General features: G+C 31.9%; 3 protein-coding genes across 13 annotated transcripts; 2 read left to right on the forward strand and 1 right to left on the reverse strand.

Annotated features, from left to right (window-relative positions):
* The first annotated feature begins 1,201 nt into the window (after positions 1 to 1,201).
* Positions 1,202 to 2,702, forward strand: LOC107889195 (uncharacterized). Its single transcript, XM_016813553.2, has 3 exons — positions 1,202 to 1,833; positions 2,097 to 2,276; positions 2,401 to 2,702. Exons 1-3 carry the CDS (start codon positions 1,591 to 1,593, stop codon positions 2,557 to 2,559), a joined length of 582 nt encoding a protein of 193 aa, XP_016669042.1. The 5' UTR covers positions 1,202 to 1,590; the 3' UTR covers positions 2,560 to 2,702.
* A 40-nt stretch (positions 2,703 to 2,742) lies between these two features.
* LOC107889196 (transcription factor E2FB) lies at positions 2,743 to 9,258 on the reverse strand. Of its 9 annotated transcripts, XR_005901116.1 has the most exons (16): positions 8,338 to 9,256; positions 6,590 to 6,773; positions 6,346 to 6,402; positions 6,102 to 6,187; positions 5,941 to 6,029; positions 5,796 to 5,850; positions 5,647 to 5,658; positions 5,106 to 5,158; positions 4,970 to 5,020; positions 4,844 to 4,892; positions 4,661 to 4,726; positions 4,500 to 4,579; positions 4,118 to 4,343; positions 3,644 to 3,710; positions 3,257 to 3,558; positions 2,743 to 3,134 (listed from the first exon to the last, which is right to left on the reverse strand). XR_005901116.1 is itself a non-coding variant. In XM_041076440.1 (15 exons), exons 1-15 carry the CDS (start codon positions 8,509 to 8,511, stop codon positions 3,428 to 3,430), a joined length of 1,377 nt encoding a protein of 458 aa, XP_040932374.1. In that variant the 5' UTR covers positions 8,512 to 9,256; the 3' UTR covers positions 2,743 to 3,427. The 9 variants fall into 9 exon arrangements, 8 of the variants coding, with proteins under 8 accessions (XP_040932374.1, XP_040932373.1, XP_040932377.1 ...); XM_041076440.1 differs by having other exon boundaries at positions 2,743 to 3,558; positions 4,500 to 4,576; XM_041076439.1 differs by having other exon boundaries at positions 2,743 to 3,558.
* A 2,898-nt stretch (positions 9,259 to 12,156) lies between these two features.
* Positions 12,157 to 15,714, forward strand: LOC107890061 (uncharacterized). 3 transcript variants are annotated; one of them, XR_005901117.1, is made up of 4 exons: positions 12,157 to 12,734; positions 13,896 to 14,467; positions 15,174 to 15,337; positions 15,425 to 15,703. XR_005901117.1 is itself a non-coding variant. In XM_041076448.1 (3 exons), the coding sequence occupies exons 1-3, from the start codon at positions 12,535 to 12,537 to the stop codon at positions 15,454 to 15,456; spliced, it is 393 nt and encodes a 130-aa protein (XP_040932382.1). In that variant the 5' UTR covers positions 12,159 to 12,534; the 3' UTR covers positions 15,457 to 15,704. The 3 variants fall into 3 exon arrangements, 2 of the variants coding, with proteins under 2 accessions (XP_040932382.1, XP_040932381.1); XM_041076448.1 differs by lacking the exon at positions 13,896 to 14,467 and having other exon boundaries at positions 12,159 to 12,734; positions 15,428 to 15,704; XM_041076447.1 differs by lacking the exon at positions 13,896 to 14,467 and having other exon boundaries at positions 12,160 to 12,734; positions 15,425 to 15,714.
* The last annotated feature ends 6,146 nt before the right edge of the window (positions 15,715 to 21,860 follow it).

The following is a 21,860-nucleotide window of genomic DNA, read 5'->3' on the forward strand; positions in this document are numbered from 1 at the left end:
CTTGAGGAGGTATAAAGAATAAATTGATACTTGTGAATCCTATAGCAGCATATTTGGCCATAAAATATGCAACTTCATTGTGAGCTCTAGAAGTGAGACGAATACAAACCTTCCAATTCCTATGAAATAGCTTATGAATAGTCCGTAATTCTACAATAGAACTATCAATAGATTCACCGGCTAACATTAATTCCACTAACAGAGCGTTATCAAACTCAAGCTTAACCGGTCAATAACCCTTGTCCCAAGCTAGTCGAAGCCCTTCTAACACTTCAACTTTTCCTAATGCCATCGAGTAACCATATAACCAATTACCATCAACATCTCTAATGACTCCCCCGATTGCAGCCAAGTAAGCATTAGACAAAACTGTACCATTCGTATTAAGCTTAACATAACCACTCTCTAAAGCTAACCATTTTGAAACAGAAGCCATAGAATTCGAATGCAACATAACCATCAAGGGCGGCGAATAACATTGATAAATATTGATAGCATTAGTTATGCTTTTTAACATTTCGATTATTTAAATATATAATATAATATCCTCCCGAGATACAATATTGTGTCAGTGCTTAACTTGTTCATGGGTCGAGCCACTCAATTCGGCTCGAAGGCTTGCTCGAAAAATAGGAGGATTTAGATAAAAATATAAACCCAAAAATGGGCTTAGATAAAAAAAAATCTGCATTCTAAACGGACTAGGCCTCAAGTAAGCTTTTTTTGGCCAAAGTCCATCCCAACCTAACCCGAATTTGCAAAAAAGAAAACTACGGCTGTTTTTTAACTGTTTTTTCATTGTTTTGATATCATTTCGCTATTATATTACTACTATTTTATTGTTATTATTTAAATATTGTATAACTCTTGTTTCATTATTACTTTTACTACTTTTGTAGAGGTATTTATTTACTGAGTTGTACTTATCTTACTGTTATTTAAATATATATTTTTAAATTTTTTTCATTTGTTGAGAAACATTTATTTTAATATTTTTAATGAAATTGATGTATTATATTTTTAAATTTATTTTTATATAAAAAATATAAAACAATTTTAATATAAGCGAGTTGAGATTAAGTTTTAACATTTTTATTTAGATTAAGTTTGAATAAATTTTAAGCCCATTTTTGGGCCAAATTTAAACCTAAAAAACGGGCCTAAAACTTTTTTACTTAGTCAGTCCGGGCCATGGAAAACTCTGGTAAATACCAGAATCATATAAAAAAGAGAAGACAAATATTTTGAGAAAACATATAATGTAGAAATAGCACGAGTCGATGAGCATGGCTTAGCCTTTAGGAATTTGTTTGTGTCCCGAAATAATGACTGGAAGTTAAGACACGTACGTTCAAGTTTGGCCTCAATTTCAGAAGCTGTCCCCTTCGGCTTCCCAGATTTGTCCGTAACCTAAAATAAATCAAGACTACAGGGCCAATATCGTCACTCAAGCAACCATTACAGCTGAACCACCTTTTAATCTGGACTTGGCCTGTTCGTTTGTATATCCATCTCTGTTTTTCTTTTACCAGATATTCCCCCGTCCCCCCTTTTGTTTGGATAGAAAACTCTATGGTTAGCTAAACAACAATGGCCACGACAGCAGTTCTAACACTTACTCCTCTCTCTTCCACTTCTTTCTTGACTGCCCATACGTACTCCAAGCTTTCCTCTGCATTAACTTCAACTTCCATCAAACCCAAGTTTAGAAGCTATCAAATCAAAGCTATTAAAGAAAAAGCTGAAGAAATTCAAACCCCCCCTTCATCATCATCGTCATCATCTGTGGATGAGGTTACAAAGAAGTATGGCCTTGAAGTTGGGCTATGGAAGGTACTTACTCAATTCTACTCTTTTTCTCAATATTTTCTTATGTTTAATTTTGTTGGCTCAATTGCTAAGAAACCCCCTATCACACAAATTCAGCTTGGTAGTAGGGAGAGTACAAAAAGAAGTCTGCACCAGATTTTTTTTTTTGAACCCCAAACATACTATATGTTATCTTAATTGTTAACTACGATACAGTGTTTGTCAGTTTTGGGGCATGGGAAGCTAACTTCTTACTACGATTTCATGTATTTTGTGAATATATGAAGATATTCAGCTCAAAGGAAGAAGGGGAACAAAAGAAATCAAAAGGGGATCAAGCAAAAGAGCTTCTAGCAAAATATGGAGGGGCATACTTGGCAACCTCTATTACTCTCTCCTTGATATCCTTCTCCCTTTGTTATGCACTAATCAGTGCAGGAGTTGATGTTCAAGCACTGCTGCAAAAGGTAAATTAAAAGAGAAGGGAGGAGATATATAGACGTATGGGTTGTAAAATTCCCTTAATTCTTCATTTCATGACTTCTGATGATGAAAGGTTTTAGAGGACTAACCATTAGATGGAATTTCCAGGTGGGAATCTCAACTGATGCTACTGGAGAGAAAGTCGGGACCTTTGCTTTGGCATATGCTGCACACAAAGCTGCATCTCCTATAAGGTTTCCTCCAACTGTGGCTCTCACTCCTATTGTTGCGGGTTGGATAGGAAAGAAGGTTGAAAAAGATAAATGAAATGTTTGGGTACTTCCAAATTCAATGCTCCTGTCTCATCATCATATTTAGTGTACAAGTAATACATGGTTTTCTTTGGTTGTTTCCCATGGAGGCTTGAAGAGTTTTTCTTGAAGCTTCAAAAATGATTTTGGTTGGTTTCAGTGTGCTTGCAATCGGGTTAATTGCAAAGACTAGCATTCATTTGTTGAAAATAGACATAAGATTGTAATAATAAAAAGATTAAACCTAAATATAACTTCAGCTTACAGGAACATATCACATGAAAATAGCCATCTACAAGTTCTGCAAATAAGTAACAGATCAAGGAACTGAATTTTAACTCATCGGGCATCGGATTTCATTCTGTCAAAGATGATATGAATCTAGAGTATTACGTGATGCAATTCATTGCAGCCAGCATCATGCTTGCATAATTCTGGTATGTTGAGGGGGGAAACTTCTCAAAGAAAAGGCTTGGCATGCACTGAAGCATTTCTTACGAGTTATAACATCTTTATTTCATCATAAAATTTCTCAATAAAAACAAGGTACATCAGATCATTTGCTTGTCATCCCATGATGTCTATATGACCCTGTGTAAAAGATGTGCTGGTTGATGCAATAAAAACAAAAGATGGGATAATATACATGGACTTAACAAAATAAAATATGGCCTTATTCATACGAGAGCACCTGGGTTGTTAGTATCACTTACCTGTACAGAGATCGGAACCTCCGCTTCTTGTTTTTTAGTTCCTCTAACTTTGAAGAACATTGAGTAGCCAACTTTTGCGAACCTTCACATTAATGTCCAAAGTGCCAGGAATGCTCTCAACAAACAAAAAAGGTTCCGGAAACTTCATTTTCACATATGCAAACATGCCTTTCACTTCCCGGTTGAGTTGGCAGAAGGTGCTTCTGTTGCATTTGAAGTGGGCGTTTGGGGACATGTTGAGCTAACTGTGGCCATGCCATAGCCCTCATTTAGTGTACCAAGCTCGCTCCACTCAATCAGAGCTGTAGTCAATTGTCATGGAATGCAAAACAGTAAGAAAGAGGAAAATAATTAGCACTAATCTGAGTACTTCTCAGTAGAGGATACATTCAGTCCGCCACATGTCAATGATGCTAATGCTTGGATCTGATAAGAGCCAATAATCAGCATCACACTGCAAAAGAATACCAGGTAATGAGTACTCATTATCAATTTATCAAAATAGCATATGAATTAAAAACTTCAGTTGACTATATTGAAATGGTAAATCGATCTTGTTTTGACCAAAAGAAAGAAGGAAAATGTTAAAAAGGAGCCATACCCCCTTTAGTTGACAATCAACACATTCATTAGGTTAAGATCTACAGATGATATATTTGTTTCCTGAAAGCTTTTTGTTTCTCAAAAAGCAGAGCAATATCCATTCAGTAAAAGCCTAATATGTCATGAAGCTCCTTTAACAGAGAGTTTCTACTGGCATGGGGCTCAAATCCTAACACCTAAAATCTGTCTCCATCCCCTGAAGTGGCTTCTTTTTTGGTCCCCTCCCCCCCCCCCCAAAAAAAAAAAAATTGAACTTACGTCTACATCAGAGGGAACGATCTTCATGATCCCACTCACAAAATCCTGTGAGGCATTAAGATCTGAGCACATTTTATTATCATCTTGCCACTGCATTTCAATCTCCTTCCCTCTGCTTTCCTCTGGTACCATTGTTGTTGCCGGGTTCTCATTCAAGCCTGAAGTTGATGGAAAGTTTGGAGGTGGATCCGCTCCTTGTATCTCTTCAAATTTCTCCTCAAATTGACTATAATATCATAGAGACAGGAATCATAAAGAAAGCTGACCACTTCAATGCTTAGATGGACATTTTTCTTTAGCACAGAGGTTTCGCCATGAAACAAAAAAAGATTGAAACTGCATTTTAGGATGCCATATTTTAACCAACAAGAAGTAGTGATACCTGACAAGGTAAACATCTATAGGACCCATTGAGCTTCTGAGGACAATCCTGTACCTCCTTTGGGAATAGTCAACAGCCTGCTATAAAGGGGAAATGTTCCAGTCAAGAAAGAACATAAAATCATAAACCATGTGTTAAATTCGTCAAGCTTTTGAGACTACCTCGTCAGGATCTGGGACTTCCAGAGTGGTTCCATGTGGAGCTTTAATGGCTATTAGCGTTTCATTCTAAAGAAGGCAAATTAACAGAAAGTAGAAAGCATCCTTAGCATTAGGAACGCCTAGATGACCTTACAATTACCATACCAAAAATATTAATATATAAAATTTGACCAATGAACAAACCTGGAAGCAGGATAAGCTCTTGATATCTTCCTCGGTGACAAAGAGCCACCTGAGATGGGAAAAGATGAAATGAGTTATGTTGATCTGCTGAGATATTAACATCTTGAGTGGGTAAGTGAAGATTACTTTTGATTATTTTCGTCTTCACTGAGGTTCCTCAGTCTTTCTTGCATTTCTCTGTATAATAATAGAAATGTCTACAACAATCCAGAGGATGAAATGAATTGAACTGAGATACAGGAGGAGACCATAGCAACTTAACCTGATTTGTTCATCTAAACAGCGTTCCTCGATAGAAAGGTTCTCAACCTCTGCCTACAAGGAATGTTACCATTGTAAAGTTCTCATTACAAACTGGGCTGATGGTAAACACAAAGAAAAAGGCATTTGATCCATCATTTCCATGTATTGTACTTGTTAATGATAAATTTTACTCAATACAACTCTACAAGTATTATCATTTGTGCTAGAGCATTCAATTAACAGGCCCGAATTCCAAGCTAAAAATTAGAGGGCAAGGAAGACAAAGAGAAAGGTGGAAAATATATCATGGCTTTTGACAGAAGTACGGGACTGAAAGGCTGTAAAGAACATTTCCAGTAGCCTATATGAGTTGATCAAGGAGGCACTGAAGGATCCAAGTTATACGGCAGATCTGGTTTTACTAAAAAAGATTAGTCTTTTTCAAATTTCAACCAAAATACACTTTGATAATTTACGATGGATATACAAGGGATGTAGGATTTAACAGTCAAAGACAGCAAATAAAGCAAACCAGAGAGCAGCACAAAATGAACCATTACATGTGCATGTACCTGAAAGAAGAAAAAGTAAAATTGGATTAATTTTCTATTAAGTACAAACACGAAATAAAAAACCATAACAGCTGAAGCTTAATCCATAAATGAATCTGCATTTAGTTAACAATTTGTCTACAAATATAATTTCATACCTGCAAAGTAGTGACATTCTCATCAATCTCGCCTGGCCTTGAGACATCAAGCCCCCTGATATTAAATAAAAGATTGAAGTGTTTTCTTAAGCAGAAAACTAATCAGTGCCAACAAAGTTTAGAGAACAAAAGAAGTAGCTCATACTTCCACTGAATTCTGTTCTTGAGTTTCTTTTCTCTGAGACCAATTCCTTCAAGAACATTGGTAATGTCATATATCCTCCTCTTTTGCACCTGTAGGAACAGAAAGCCATTAAGAATAGGATTGTATGACTGGATTGTTTGGCCAAGCAATGAAACAGTTACCTCCAAGGTATCGGCAGCTTTATTCAAATCAAGAATACCATCTTCAGCTTGTTTAATCAAATTGATAAACTTCCTTGTCAAAAGCCCCGGGTTAAATTCAGAGAACATTATATCAGTCTTACTATTCACTCGCTCAACTCCATAAGCAGTTAGTAACAATTCAAACAATAATTTAGCCAATTAACTTGTTTTGGAATCATTAAAAAAATAAAGCAAAATTCATAAAAGGGACAAAAATAAATACCTAAGGAGCTGTCATAACGGCAGGGACCTGTAGGAGTGACATTATTGCCAGGAGAACCTGGAAATTTTCAGAAGTTCCTTATTATCTATATCAACTTTTACTCCTATAGTCTGGTAGAACTAAGTCAAAAGTTAATGGTTTCGGAAGAAAACCTAGTGGATTTACAATGCTGTCGCTAAGTAAGGTACATAGAAAAGTCAAAGACATCACCTTAGCCTTATAACTTGCACACGATACTACTCACCAAGATTTGAAGCAGGAATTTGAGGACCAGATCTACTGTTCTTTGTTAGCCTTGATGCTTTTTGAGCCTTTCCCCCTTTTCCTGATACAGGTGTCTGGAGAGGACTGCCAATAACTTCAGTGTACCCTGGAGGCCTTGCCCAGTCACCAGACTCAACTTCTCGATCTGCTACATCACTCTTCCTCTTTAGCAAATATTACACAACATTTTCAAATTGCAATTAGAAAGACAGGCAATAAACTTTTGGGCACAAAGTAAATCAAGAAGAAAGAAAGTTCAGGCTCCATTCAAGAAAAAGCAATATATTGGAATATAAAAGTTGACTGGAAAAAAATAGAGGATATTTATTTACAAGAAGTTGAACTCTGCACCAAGAAAGAAATACTGCATATTTGCATTTGCTGACATTATCAATTTAGACTAGAACCTTTAAAGCATTTGTACAAGGAAGAGAAGGGGTGAAGAAGGGAAAGGAAGAGTGTGTCTTTCAACCAGGTGCAGTTGACAGCTTCTAGTACTCAATTGGTAAGTTGAAATCAACATGTTCCAAAAGATTCAGCCTTTTTACCAGAAACATCAATAATCTACATTTTGAAATTTATCAGATGACTATGTTGTTGTTCATAATAAAAATGTCATCAATAATTGAATTTATAATGATCATTGAAAACCACAGTCACTAAGTACAAATAAAAGCCAGTGCCCCCTAATGAAAATTAATTGTGAGTCAATTAAAGCAATATAACCTTCTTTTCTTCTATTTTAGCAAACTATATTATCCAAACTTTGAAGAGACTTATACAGAACATATTGCTCAGAACACAGTAAACTTAGAAAAGAAAGTAAACAACAATTGTCCGAAAAGGAGAAAAAGTCAAACTAGCCTGACAAGAAATTGTGACATGAAGGATTTAAATATGTATTTGGAATACTAATAACTTAACATTGCAGCAATAATCCTTTATCAAACAAGTGAACTTCAAGAACATTTACTACTCACAACATCATTGTCCCAATCAGCATTACAGTTCAAAAACAAATAGACAAATATATGAAATCATCGCAGGTTAAAGTGCGCTGTTACTTGCTCCTTGCCAACTTTGGCTCAAACTGAGTTAGCATGAAACTCCGTAACATACTGTACTATTAAAATCAGTCAAGACAGACAAGTTTTATGCTTAATTCTACTGTGGCAAACATCATTATGAAAGCCAGTAGCCTGAAGACAGTTGGATAATTCCAATAACAAAAAACTCTGAATAAGCCAGGGCATCTACTTGAACTTCCAGCAGTAACACAAAAGGCTTTACATATAGAAGTTGATGTATTAGTCTGTTTTATCATTTTGTTTTATTTTCTTGTTTACTTTAAGTCTTTGGCCTTGTTCTTATTCTTAGATTCTTTACTAAATTTCCTGACTGTCTTTCTTTTTTTGATTAATAAAAACCTATTTATTCATATTAAACCTAATACCAAATTAAAACAACAATTAATCCAACAATTTTGCCAAAAACCCGCCAAATTTCCCAATTAAAAGAACCAAAGAGAACCCCCATCAACTAAAAACGAAACTAACATTTCAACCACACAAGTTTTCTCCATGAATTATAACTCCATTCCAGCAACTACAAGTAGAAAGAAAATCACAAAATTCACAGCCTAAATCAGATCTCAACTAAATATCCAGGTCAACGACAAAAAAAAAAGAAGAAAATACAAAACTAGAAACAATGGAGAAAAGAAGCTACAGGAGATTGGACGACAATGGCATCGCCTTTTTGATCGGCTAAGCGGCGAGACTCAGTGGAAGCAAAGTGGTGATAATCGCCTCCAGGAGACATAAACGGAGGCTTCATAGAGAAAGGCAGCTGCTGATTTTGCAGCCGTAGGGGTTGGTTCAACGGCTCTTGAGAAGCGGACATGAGAAAATTAAATTTGAAAAGAAAATTGGGTTTCTGGGGACCCTTCCCTTTGAAAGTAGAGTAACGGAATTGTGGGAAAAAGGGTACTCTTTTTGGTGGGAATTGGTTAGATCTGTAATTAGCAAAATGGAAAGTGAAAAAAGCGGGAGAGGAAAATAATATTTAATATATAAATAAAAAGTGAGGACTGAGGATGCCCTTTTGGTGCTATAATTCTTCTCCTCCAATATTTTATATTTATTTCTTTTGCTAAAATGTTGAAATTTCTATTTCTCCACCCCATCCATTTTCCAGAGGATTAAAAATCAACGAGCATAAATCTCTAATATATAATAAATTTTTTATTTTATTTCATTTTTACAAAGGGCCCCGTGATCTTCCCCATTCTTTCTTTTCTTCGGCTTAAACTTGTCACCTCCATCCTCGATGGTGAGAAGGAGAAAATCGATCCCTTTGTTGTTTCGCCGAGCATCAAAAGAGAAGGACCAAATCATAAAAGAAAAAGGGAGAACATGAACCCTTACTCGTGTGGCTCAGTCCTAGAAGCCATTCTAGGTGGTGGTACAGATCTACTCTTTAATTTCACCATTTTTTGTTTTGTATATGGTGAAATGAGTAGGTTAGTTGTTTGAGATTATGGAAAATTTCAGATTCAATGTTTGTATTTGTGCATTTCGCAGTGAATTGTTTTGTTTCTATACCCTTAAATGATATGTTATCTAAGTGCATCATGCATATACACTGACACATGCATTGTCTTATGCAAACACTTGGCCATGCTTATATTATTATTATATAATTCCATGTTTTCAATATCTATATTTTTATTTGGTTATTAATATAATTAAATAATAATTAATTAAAAATAAATACTAAAATTTAAACATAAAATTTTAGACTTAAAACTCTAAACTCTTAAATCTAAAATTTTAAATTGAGAGTTATTAATATTTATTTGTAATAGTTATGATTAATATTTATAATTTTATATATTTACAAGTCTTTCCTACTTTTTGTTTAATTATTTATTAATCACGGATAATCCTACAACAAACAAGGTTTTATTCACAAATTCATTTCAAAGTTTTCTCTGGAGTGCTTTTCTCATAAAAAAAATTTAATTATGAAATTTACGAGTTTTTACTTTCAACTTTGTAGATTTCGAATGAGATGTCATGCCTCATTATTTATGTTATATGTATTTAGATTTTGAGTAAATTTCTTTATCTTTCTAAAGGCTAAATTAAACCTTAAAAAAGTGTCATTTTTATTTTAGTTATTTTATTTATTTATTGCCAATTTAGTTATTTTATTTAAGATAATTACTGATTATTATTGTTAAAAATTTTGTTAATTTATTACCGAATTACTGATATGTAAAATTAAGAACTTCTCTATAATTAATTTAAAATATTTTTTTATTTATTTGCAACATAAAAATTATCGATACTCGACACACACTAAAATTTACACATCTAAAATTCAAATAGCATAAATTTTATAGAATAAAACATAAAATATATAAACTTTTTTTAACTTATTATCTTACCGCTACATTTAAAACATCTCTGGTAAAGATTGTCCCGAAGAGAAGTGCGAAACTAACAATGAGAGCAACAACTAATCCCAAATAATCATACCTGAAATCATAATTATTTTTGAAGTTCGTTTATAACTCCAATTTGTGAAACAAACAATCCATACAAGGTCCAACATACCACACAAATCCAATAGTACCATCTCCACCATAGTGCTATACTCTGTAATTGGTGAACCATTATAAGAGTGAGAATAAAGTTAAGACTAGTTTAGTAATGTTTTTGAAAAGTGTTGTTGAGAAGTTATTTTGAAAATTTTAGTTTAAAATTTGAGTGTTAATTATTAGTGTTAAAGTGTTTTTGAGAAAAAAAATTTAAATAATTAAATATAACAATTAAATATTTGTAATTAGTATTTTAAAAATATTTTTTTATTTTTAATTAATAATTTTAATACATTTGTAATTAAGCACCAAGAAAAAAAAAGGGAATATACTATGTTATTGGAGGGGTGAAAATTTAATTAAGCACCAAAAGTGCTTTTGGAAGAGGAAAAGTTAAAAATTTTAGCTTCTCATTTACAGAAATACTTTTGAAAAGCATTTTGAAAAGCTAAAAATTTTAACAAAAGCTACTTATTTTGCACAATTTTTCTTCTAAAAGTATTTTTGGAGGCAGAAATACTTTCTTTAAACACTACTAAAGAGGCCTTTAGTCCTCAATATTTGTATGCCTTCCATCACTGTCTAGAGTCGTTTAGGATAGGCTGAGACGAATTAGAGTTTTGATATCATTTATGGTAGTCTAATCTTGCCTTTTTCTAATTTTAGGCTTATATTTTATATATGTTTATCATATTTGTAAATAGTTAGCTCTATATAAGTTCATATATATTAATTTTTTTAAAAAATTAATTATAGTTATTTAATATTTAATAATTACATATATTACTATTATTTTTTTCATTTTATTAAAATTTTGTACATCAACAACTTAACATTTTTTTATTTTTATATTATAATATAGTATTTTAATTTTTATTTGATATAAATTTTATACTATAAGTAGAATAAAATAATATATTATAAACAACAGCGGAGTCAGAGGTTGGTAGAGGTCTCAGTCTCTCTTAAAATGAAAATTTTTACTTTTAACCTTTTTATAATTTATAAAATTTAAAATTAGTAATGATAAAATTATATTTTGACTCCTAAATTATCAAATTTTAATTTAATCATTTAAAATTATAAAGATATAGACTATTAAAATGTTAAAATTATATTTTTACTATCGTAACAATAAACAACATCTCAAATTTTCTACTTTCACCCTTAATTATAAATTTGAAATCCAATTCAACAAATCTTGGGCTGGAACCAAATCCAACAGATATATTAAACAAACATGTTGTTTTTACTCAACTTTGAGTAGAACATTAACTTGAATGGTAGCCTTCTTAACAAATTTAACCTCTTGCAAAATTCCAAAATTTTGAAAAATTTTTGTTTTAGGGTTAGATTACATTTTGTCCTCTTTACTAAAAAATGGGTAAATTAGTCTTTTTACATTAGATCAAAAAGTAAATTGATCATTCTATTAAAAATTTTATTCGTTTCTACTATTAATAATCGGTCATTGTATGTTAGAATGATGTCTATATGCAGTGGTGAAACTAGGGATCTAGCAGGGCCTCAGCACCCCTAAAATGAATTTCATGTGCCTTTTTAATTTTTTTTAAAATTTTAAATTAATAAAAGTAAAATTATACTTTAGCCCCCTTAAAAATATAAAAAATTGATTTAATCGTTTAATAATTATAAAGATATAATCTATTAAAATGATAAAATTGTATTTTTTCTATCGTAAAAATTATAATTTAATTTTAGTCCCTAAAAAGAAATTTCTAATTTCACCCCTATATGTATGGTATGCAACTTGTAATTATTTAGTTATTTTTTTAATAATGCCAGTTTTTAATAATAAAAATAGACAAAATTTTTACTAAAAATTATCAATTTATTTTTTAATAAAAGAAATAAAATTAATTTACAAGTATTTGTGTAAAAACTTTTGTAGTAGTGTTATTTTTTCAGATGTACAAAATCATTGAATTGTTTAAATGTGTTATATCAATTTAGGGTCACGTAAGCATTAATTGTGGAGTGGAGGAAGGTTACTTGGACAATCCAACGGGAATATGGTTCAAGCCAGATAAAGAATTCGGCAGCACCGGAGAAAATCACGAGACGTTACCAGAATACCAATCGGAGAACGAATAATACGGGAAGCGATACAAGACACTAAGGAGTTTCCCAAATGGAACCAAGAATTGCTACACCTTGACGCTTAACCATGCTCACAGCAACAGCTTTCCCATTAGAGCGTCCTTCGGCTATGGGAATTACGACCGCAAGAATCAGCCCCCCAAGTTCGACTTGTACCTGGAGGTTAATTACTGGGCAACCGTCAATTCTAGGTCTAACGTATGCTACGAGATTATCCACGTTTTCCCAGCAGATACAGAGTATGTGTCTGTCAATACTGGTTCTGGAACTCCTTTTTTATTTCTTCATTGGAGATTCGACCTTCAAACATTTCCACTTGTTATGGAAATGGGTCTTCGTCGGAACTAACTTATGTCGAGATTTACGACCTGGGTTCCTACATTGGTCCCTTTGGTGTCAGGTAAGCTAGCTGATCCCAAAACCCTGCATCTTAATATTTGCAACAATCTTATTTCTTGTCACCCAAACTCATGCCAACCAAATTTTGTCTTAGCTTAAATCGAGGGCTTAGGATTTTCCAAGGAAAAACAGCAAGGAACTATATCTATCAAAAAACTGAGTTGTTACGAGCATCAAGCATCAAAACCCTTGACCTATTCATAACCAATATTATATTTGAAAAATAGGTTTGGATAAAAAACTTATGTAAGAGGTTGGATATGTTTTCCAACTATAAATAGGTCTAATTCTGCAATTAGACCTTGTACTTTGTGTAGGTTGTTGATTTAGTACCTATATTGGTCATTTTTGGTCCCTGTATTTTTAGAATTTAAAAATTTTAGTACTAAGTGTTATCATTGGGTTAAGATTAAAATTTTAAAATTTAAAAAGCACAAAGACTAAAATTTATTAAATTAAAATAAAGATACTAAATCCATAAATTACACAAAATATAGGGTCTAATAACAAATTTTGACTTTATAAATATTATCTTATTTTACTTTACATATATATTATATCATATAAAAATTAAATATATAAAACTATAATGTAAAATATTAAATATATATTAACTTTTTTAAGTTTAAAATTTAATAAATACGATGGAAGAAGTAAAAGTGAACTTCTTTTTTAAGTATCTAAATTAAAATTGAATTTGAAGTTAACATTGTTAAGAGAGCTTTACTGAATACTATCTTGACTCGAATTTGATTTTACTAAATAATAATAAAAGGAAAAAAAATAAATTTGTTAAATATTAAAAAAATTAAAAAAGAAAAGGTTTAAGTGTACTTAGTTGTTCACAAATAAGGGGGGATTTAAAAATTCATTAGCACATTTGTAAGCACTAGGGTTCGTGAGTCTGATTAACAGTCAGATTTGTAGGCATCAATGGCATGCTTTGATGATGGACTAAATAACTCATTCGGCATCCTGAAATGACTCTGTTTTGAGAGTGATGAATCATTTTTCCACCATGGAATATGGATGTTTTGTGTTGAACTGAAGGAGTCTATTGTATTGAAGCTAATGCATCTTCCTCACATAGGTATATCTATGATTTATGACCGTATCTGGTTTTCTGTTCCAATTAATACCTCTTCTAATATTGTTATTCAAGGGAGTGGTAATTTGTATAAACTACCGGCTGAGGTGTTGAGAACAGCTGTCCAACCATCCAATTCCTTGACAGGCTCTTTCTCTTTCAATTCTGACTATAAATATAATGTCTACTTCCACTTTGCTGAAGTTGAGGAGTTTGAAGATAAAGTAAGAGAAATAAGCATAGCTTTGAATGGTGTAAAGCGTGGATACTTGAAGCCATTGTCCATAAGTTTCCACAAAATTGAAGGGGAAATTACTTTTACTATTGCTAGTGCTGCAACAATGGACTCTGCCCTTCCTCCAATCCTTAATGCGCTTGAGTTTTACCAACTTAAACAGTTCCCACTTTCTGCTACCACGCATCAGTTGGTACCTTTTCCTTTTTTTTTTTAAGAAAATATGGTTTGCTAGCAATACTTGGATTTGTTTGTTCATTCTCGATTCAATCATAGTTGATGCAATCATGTCCATCAAGCAAACGTACAGCATAAACAGAGATGAGTGGCAAGGAGACCCATGCATCCCTGAATAGACTTCATGGAGTGGTCTCAGCTGTCGTTTTGACACTACTCCAAGGATAATCTCATTGTGAGTTCACTTCAAAGCATCCAAAACAGTATTTATAGAAACGGAAGACAAGTTGATGGCTTGTCTTAACAAGACAAAACTGTTAGATGGCTATGGTATCACTTTCTCCTTCCTTGTTAGTTGACTCTGCAGGAACCTAAGTTCAAGTAAATTAACAGGGGAGATATCTCCATCTCTAGCTCATCTCCAGGAATAGAGTCCATCTACGTACTGTACTTCTTAATTTAATGAAGCACCCGAGTGCTACATGATATATGGTCCAGCAACTCTTTTTGAACTTGTTTATTTCATGCACTGATTTATCATACAACGATTTGACCGGGTTTGTGCCACAAGTTTTAGCAAGTCTGCCAAAACTGAAAGTCAAGTTTTGCTGAATTGTATGAATGAGACATCCAAAATTTTAATTATTTTTATATAATTTAATTAAAGTTAAATTAAGTTAGAGAAAATGGTATATATAGATGAGTGTATAGTAATATTTGTATGTCTTTAAAATTTGATTGGTGACTTGGGAGCTTATCCTCCATAAATACATATAGAGAGAATGTGAACATTTCTAATCATTTTTAGGTTTAAGGTCATTGGCTATTATGTCCTACTTAGATTCCCTTAATGTTTCACATTTCAAAGTTAATTCCCCATGACATGATTGGTTCATTTTTGTCATATTTTCAACTGATGCGTCTATTCTATGGAATGGCAGTTTCAATGAAAACCAAACATCATGCCAAAGGGATCCTTGTGAAGGAAAAAACAAGAAGAAGTTTATTGCTCCGGTTGTTGTATCCATTATAGCTGTTGTTGCCCTTGTTATCCTCCTAAGCCTTCTAATCATCTTTCACAAGATAAAAAGGAGAAAACAAACTGGTATTTTTACTCTTTCATATCCATCAAATTTCTTTTTTCTGCTTTGGTTGGTTGCACTCTTTGTACAATGTGTTTTAAATGTTGTAGAAGTTGGTAATACTACGCCATCGAACAAGTAAGGGTTACTAAGTTCCAAGAATCGGCCCTTCACTGCTAACTTCGAGACCGAGATCGGAGAGCGAGGATTCGGAAAAGTCTAAATGCTAACACTCCAGTAGCTGTGAAGTTGCTTTCTTCATCATCAAAATTTTTGGTCTCGTCTCATTTCATTATTCAAAAAATAATAAAATATTAATAATTATATTGTTAATTGATATTTTTATATATTTTTATAATTAAATTTAAATTTAAAAATAATTTTATTATTTAAATTAAATTCAAGTTGAGCAAAGCACGAAAATTCTTTTCCAACCGAGCCCTAGTCTGATTGGGCCTAACGGGTTGAACAGACTACCCAACCCTTGAATAGGTCTAATGCCAACTTGCAACAAAAAGTACCAAAAGCTATACAAACTTTGTTAAGCCGAAAATTGAGTCCTAAATGCTATCGTGCTTCCTGAATCCTCGAGTTCTAACACCACTTACGCACTGAAATAAATCAAATCGTACGTTGAGTAATAAAACTTAATAGTGCTAACATGATTTGAAAGCATAATTAAATTAAACATATAAATTAGTTATGGAATCATATATAGACATATATCACCATTGTGTACAATCCTTGTCTCATGCTTTCTACTTTCATGCTTCCATGATTTGTGATAACATGTGTACCCGACTCTTTTATAATTTTATCAACCCTCTAGGCTTATAGTACCCGACTCTTTTGCATGCTACCTTTCAATACTATAGCATCTTTGTATAGTTTCTCAAATGAACATGTTATATTCCGTATCCAATGTCAAATATCACGATGAATCATATATTACATAATTTATAGTCTTTATTAATTGGATGTGAACTCAAAATCGATACACTAATTGATCAACTATCACATCAATATTACTTGCATCTAGTGGACCATCAGTATGTTTGAAGTAATATGCACTCTGCACCTCATTGACATAAAATGAAAGTAATATGAGTGTGTGCCTGTGCGCGCGCATGCGTGCTCCTAGCACCTCATCGGTACGTATGAAATTATGTGCATTCCTCACTTCATCGGTATAAATTGAAGTAAAATATCTATACTAATCCTATAACATTTCAACTACACCCAACTCTATTCTAAACTGTTAATAGAGTATTCATTATTTTAATTAAAACATATATGTTTCACATGTTATAAACAATTACAGAGCAAATTCATATCACACTCAAATCATTAGCATACCATTATATAACATTATCATACTTTCTCATTTTAATTATCACATTAAATTCATTCTGATATTTTTGCATCAAATCATCATATTCAGATCATCATATATACTTTCATCAGCACAAGTATACTCACCTATCATGAGACAAAACATTTAAATATTACTTTAACTAATTTAACTCATAGTAAGTAATATATTGAAATCAAATCATTAAAGCATAAATTGGGATAGAAATATTCTTCTCCGGCCTTCACCTCTCTCTTATCTAGCGACATCTAGATATCATCTTTAGCTATTTCCCATTCACTTGCTTATTGTAGAGGCTTTAAGTACACAATGCCCCACAACTATCAATAGTATAGTGGGGTTGAAACACGAAAGTGCCCGCCCTTTCTTTCCAGTGGGCCAACTTTTCCGTGCATGATAAATTTGATTGTAGAAATAGTATTAGTTTCACACAAACACACAAAAACACATCAATTAAACATTGATTGCATTTTATACATTTTAGTCCATATCATCCTCAATGCTCACATCTTTCAGTATTCTTTATCAAATCAAAATCCGATTTCACGTTCATTTACTAGGGACCTTGTACTTTAAATCTTGTGCTTTTACTGTTAAAATGTCAAGAATCCTTACTGTTTACTTGATTAGAATGTGTCAGAATCATCACGAACTCTGAATATAAACGGTAAAATAGACATGCATAATATCAAAAAAGAAAAAGAATGTGTCAAGAATCCTATCTGTCAATAATCCTTATTGTTTGCTTTTGTTAGAATGTAGCCTTTATTGTTTGAGAGTTTGTTGTTACAATTCTATAAATAAGAGGAAGATTGTAATATTGATGCAAAACGGGTTAGAAATAAAAATTGCTGCGTGTTTTCAAGACCCATGTATTTCTTAATTTCCCTCTTTCTTTTTTTTTATTTGCATAAAAGTATATATAAATCTCTCATGCTTTAGAGTATTCTCTATGCTTGACATATTTATATGCATCCTGCACATCATATATAAAGCATAGGGCCATGATATCAGTAAGGTGATGGATCTGTGAAATCTCTGATTTGAGTATTGTAGGTAGCCTTAAAGACAGTGTAATCCAGTGATAGGAAGAGTTTTAGATAAAAACAAAATGTGGGATGGAAAATCACCAAAAAAAATCCCATTAAACTGCTCTGCTAAAAAATTAATTGATTTTTGTATAAAATGGCACCAAATTGCAAGCATCAATTGGATGTACAGCAGATTATGACATGACATTGCAATCTGATAACAAGTTGATTTTGTCTTGTAGCATTTGTTGGAGTAAATGTCATTTAATTCACTTTATTTTCTACTGAATCTCCTCAACTCAAATGCATTTACTTTTCTCCCTCAAATCACTTTCTTTTTTTTTGTCAATTTGTTGTTTGGATTGAAATGTGAAATCATAAAAATAGAGAGAGAAGAGATTCCATCTCTTTGTAGCTTCTCACATGAAACATAAATTATGAAATTTGGTGCGATATTTATTTGGAAATGAATCATATTTTATAATTAATTATTTATTAAAAATATTCATGATAAAATATTTCATAAAAAATTTAGACTATTTATTTTAGATATATTACATCAAGTTAGTTTAGAAAGAATCAAACCAGCAATTAGATGTGATAATCGACTAGTTTTGAGTAGACTATTTTTTTTTATTGTTGGAATAATTTTAAATTTAAAATTTTAAAATTTAAATAAATTAAGCATTAAACCGATTTGAATTTTATCCCATTCAAGTTTTTATATTAGTTTAGAGTATTTTAAAGTATGAGTAATATGATAATTGAAATACATTTAGAATTAAATCAAAATATATCTGAATATAATTCATACATTGTTATATTTAAATTAAAATAAAATTTAAATGGAGAGACACCACCTGAAAACTTAAAAGTTCTAAAGTTTTAAATCAATTCTCATTGTCTTAACATCTTAACAGTGATAGAAATTTTTTCCATCACAGCTTTCTGTCACTATTATAGCTTGTTAGTAACCGACAGGCTTGTGGCAGAAATGTAACGAAAATTATATTCCATCACAAATATTAAAGGTATTTTGGCACTATGCTTATAACAATCCATAGTTCCATCCCAACCCATAAATAGGAAGATAATACGTTTCAGTGCACTCGAAACCACGTACTCCTACATTGACATCAATACTTATGCCAATTGAACTAAAACTCAATTGACATAGACATTTAACTTTTAAAATAAATATTCTCAAAAATTTATTCTTACGTTCTCATCCCCAAAATTTATAAGCTTTTTTGGGCATTGACTACTCCAATAGAGTGTTGACTGATCTTGAACACCAGCAACTATACTTTTGATAATCTTTTTAATATTGTCTGAGACTGAGAGTGGCAAAACAAGTCAATTGCGTTGCCTGATTTTTTTTTTCCTTTCATGTTGAGCTTCATTACGCCTCAAGGCTGATATTGGAATGATCATCCCCTATTTTCCTTGCTAACAAGTCAATTTTGCTGACTGCAAAACCATTGTATAAGCTGCTACTGAATTTGGTTGGAAAAAGCCATAGCCATATGTTTCAATTTAGCTTCCTTCATTAACCAAAAACAGATAAAAGCAACCCAGTTTTGGTTTTAGTTCTTGTTCAAGTATGTTTGAGTGCAAAACTTGTGTTATAAAAGGGTTGTTTTTGAACATTGAAGTAACACAAACAATGATGTATACCGTTTTTTGTTTTGTTTAATGTGGAACATTTTCTCCATCTTATCAAAGGTGGTCATGTTTAATGTAGAGAGGCATTGTAATTTTTAAAGTTTATATATTTTTTTCTTGATTAGCATATAATGTATTTGGAAATTTAAAAATGATTTTTTTTCTAAATTAACATATAAATTTTTTATTTGAATGTGCAGGAGATGGAAATTAGGAAGTTGGAACTATTGGTATTGAGGATTTATTTTTGCATGTCCATAAATATTATAATGTACTATCTATTTAAACATATTATTATTGTAACCTTGACTGTAACGATTCAATTTCCAATAGTATTGGAAAATGTAATTTTGGGATCCCGTTTCTGTAAATCGAGCCCGTAAATATTAAATAAAAATATTTACGGAGTTATTGCATAGGTGAATTGAATTTTGGATAGTCAAATTAGCCGAAATTGTGAGCCTAGGAACTATATTGTAAAGTCCAATTGCTATAGATTTTTAATTAGTAAACGACATGGAGACTTAAATTGCAATTAACCAAGGTCTAAAATAACAATTAGACCATGCATAATCATGAGTTGGTGGGCAGTAAGGTTATGTAGTCATAAACATGATTAAAATAAACTTTATTTAATTAAACTAAGATTAATTAACTTAATTAACCTAATAGTCCTACTATAAAAGACCAAATTTGGTGGATGGAAAGAGAATTCCACCTTCTTCAACCGAATGTGAGAAAGAAAAAGGATCTCCACACCATTGTTAAAGGGTTAAGTTTCTAACCATTTTCCTTTGATTTTTATAAATTTGAAGTCATGGGAGCTTGATTTCGCTAGCCCATGTACCAATTTGTAAAATTGTTAAAGTTTTAAGAAGTTTTTATTGTTGAGTTATTGAAGTTTTACGTGTTAAATTGATAGATTTTAAGTGAAAAAAATGACTAAATTGTAAAGCTTAATTGATAGTTTCATACATTAGGGACCAAACTGAATGAAATGTAAATTTGACTATTGAAATAAGAAATAGGAGACCCCTAATGAATAATAGTGGAATCAGATTTTAATTTTAATTTTTAAATTGAAATTTATGCTAGTCTTGATTTTAGAGACTAAACTGAATAAATTGTAAAATATGTATGAATTTGTAATTGATTGTGATTTGAGATGGAATCTAATATTATGAATTGTTGGATTATAATATGTAGCTAAAGATGACATGGGGACGTTGAGAGGAAAAGGAAAGATGATAATCAATTATGAGTAACTCGAACTTTCGATTTGTATTTCTATGCTTTGAAATATCATAATTGTTGCATATTTACTCTGTTTTGTATGGTATAATATCATGGTAAGTTGAAAATAATTAATTTGTTTTGAAATGCTATGTTTGAGATTGATTATCCAAGAGAGGACTAAATTGAAAAGAATGGAAAATAGTGTAACTCAATGATTATATGATATTGGCATTGAATTGGGCTGAAATGTGTTATGTTATATGATGAAATAATGAATAGATTGATTAATTGGAAATAATGAAATGTGAATTGACTTATATGATAAATTGAGTAATTGGTTACCCTATTAACTGTTCGGGCAGAGTCAGATATAGTTGGCATGTCATAGGATAGATTGAGTATGGGTTACTTCAACTATATGTCAATGAGTCTTGGGCATAATTTGTACTTCGGTTATACTGATGAGCTTTGGCTGCAATTTGCTTACTTCAGATTTTCCGATGAAGTACTAAGTATCAAATTGGTATGTTGGTTGGATCCGTATATGTAATAGCCCAAAATTAGGTCTAGTTGGAACAGAGGTTTCGGGACCACAAAATATGAGATATAAATAATTATTTTATGATTATTTTGAGGTCTATGATATGATTGCATGATTGTGTGAAACTTTCGTGAAGAAATTCTATGCATAAAGTGCTTAATTCGAAGTTAGGGACTAAATTGAATAAGTTGCAAAACTTGCATTCTAGAAGTTTCTAGTATGAAATTGATTTGAAATATTAATTAGGAGGTCTTAAATAGAATTTGACCAATTTCTAAGTTATGGACAAAAATTGGACATGGATGGAATTTTTGGAAAGTTTAGTAGTAAGGGTATTTTGGTCATTTAGGGGTAAAATGAATTAAAATACAAAATTAAAAGCCAATTTTGCTCATCTTCTTCACCATGGACGTGTATACCAAGGGAGACTCCATGGCTAGGATTTTCAAGCTTCCCAAGCTCAATTGTAAGTCCGTTCTAACCCCGTTTTTCAAGTTCTTTACGTTTTTGTAGTCCCGGTAACTTGATTTAGCTTATGCTAGCAATAATTCAACTTAGGGTTCATATTTGGAAAAATACCCATAGGTAAAATTTGTGTATTCTGGTGTTTTATGATACAATATGAGGTTTTAAATTATGTTAGACAACTTGTGCTACTCGGTTTTAAGTGAAAACGAGCAAAAGGGCTTAATTGGTAAAAA

The sequence above is a fragment of the Gossypium hirsutum genome, chromosome A09, assembly GCF_007990345.1.
Source record: "Gossypium hirsutum isolate 1008001.06 chromosome A09, Gossypium_hirsutum_v2.1, whole genome shotgun sequence".
Classification (NCBI taxonomy): domain Eukaryota; kingdom Viridiplantae; phylum Streptophyta; class Magnoliopsida; order Malvales; family Malvaceae; genus Gossypium; species Gossypium hirsutum.

Bases quoted from the DNA above. Each gene is read 5' to 3' on its own strand.
- LOC107889195 (XM_016813553.2), top strand. From the start codon at position 1,591: ATGGCCACGACAGCAGTTCTAACACTTACTCCTCTCTCTTCCACTTCT. The intron at 1,834-2,096 runs GTACTTACTCAA...GAATATATGAAG, and splicing joins TTGAAGTTGGGCTATGGAAG to ATATTCAGCTCAAAGGAAGA. The intron at 2,277-2,400 runs GTAAATTAAAAG...TGGAATTTCCAG, and splicing joins TTCAAGCACTGCTGCAAAAG to GTGGGAATCTCAACTGATGC.
- LOC107889196 (XM_041076439.1), bottom strand. From the start codon at position 8,511: ATGTCCGCTTCTCAAGAGCCGTTGAACCAACCCCTACGGCTGCAAAAT. The intron at 6,188-6,345 runs GTATTTATTTTT...AATTTAACCCGG, and splicing joins CCGTTATGACAGCTCCTTAG to GGCTTTTGACAAGGAAGTTT. The intron at 4,344-4,499 runs GTATCACTACTT...ATGATATTATAG, and splicing joins ATAGATGTTTACCTTGTCAG to TCAATTTGAGGAGAAATTTG.
- LOC107890061 (XM_041076447.1), top strand. From the start codon at position 12,535: ATGCTACGAGATTATCCACGTTTTCCCAGCAGATACAGAGTATGTGTC. The intron at 12,735-15,173 runs GTAAGCTAGCTG...ATGGAATGGCAG, and splicing joins ATTGGTCCCTTTGGTGTCAG to TTTCAATGAAAACCAAACAT. The intron at 15,338-15,424 runs GTATTTTTACTC...TAAATGTTGTAG, and splicing joins AAAAAGGAGAAAACAAACTG to AAGTTGGTAATACTACGCCA.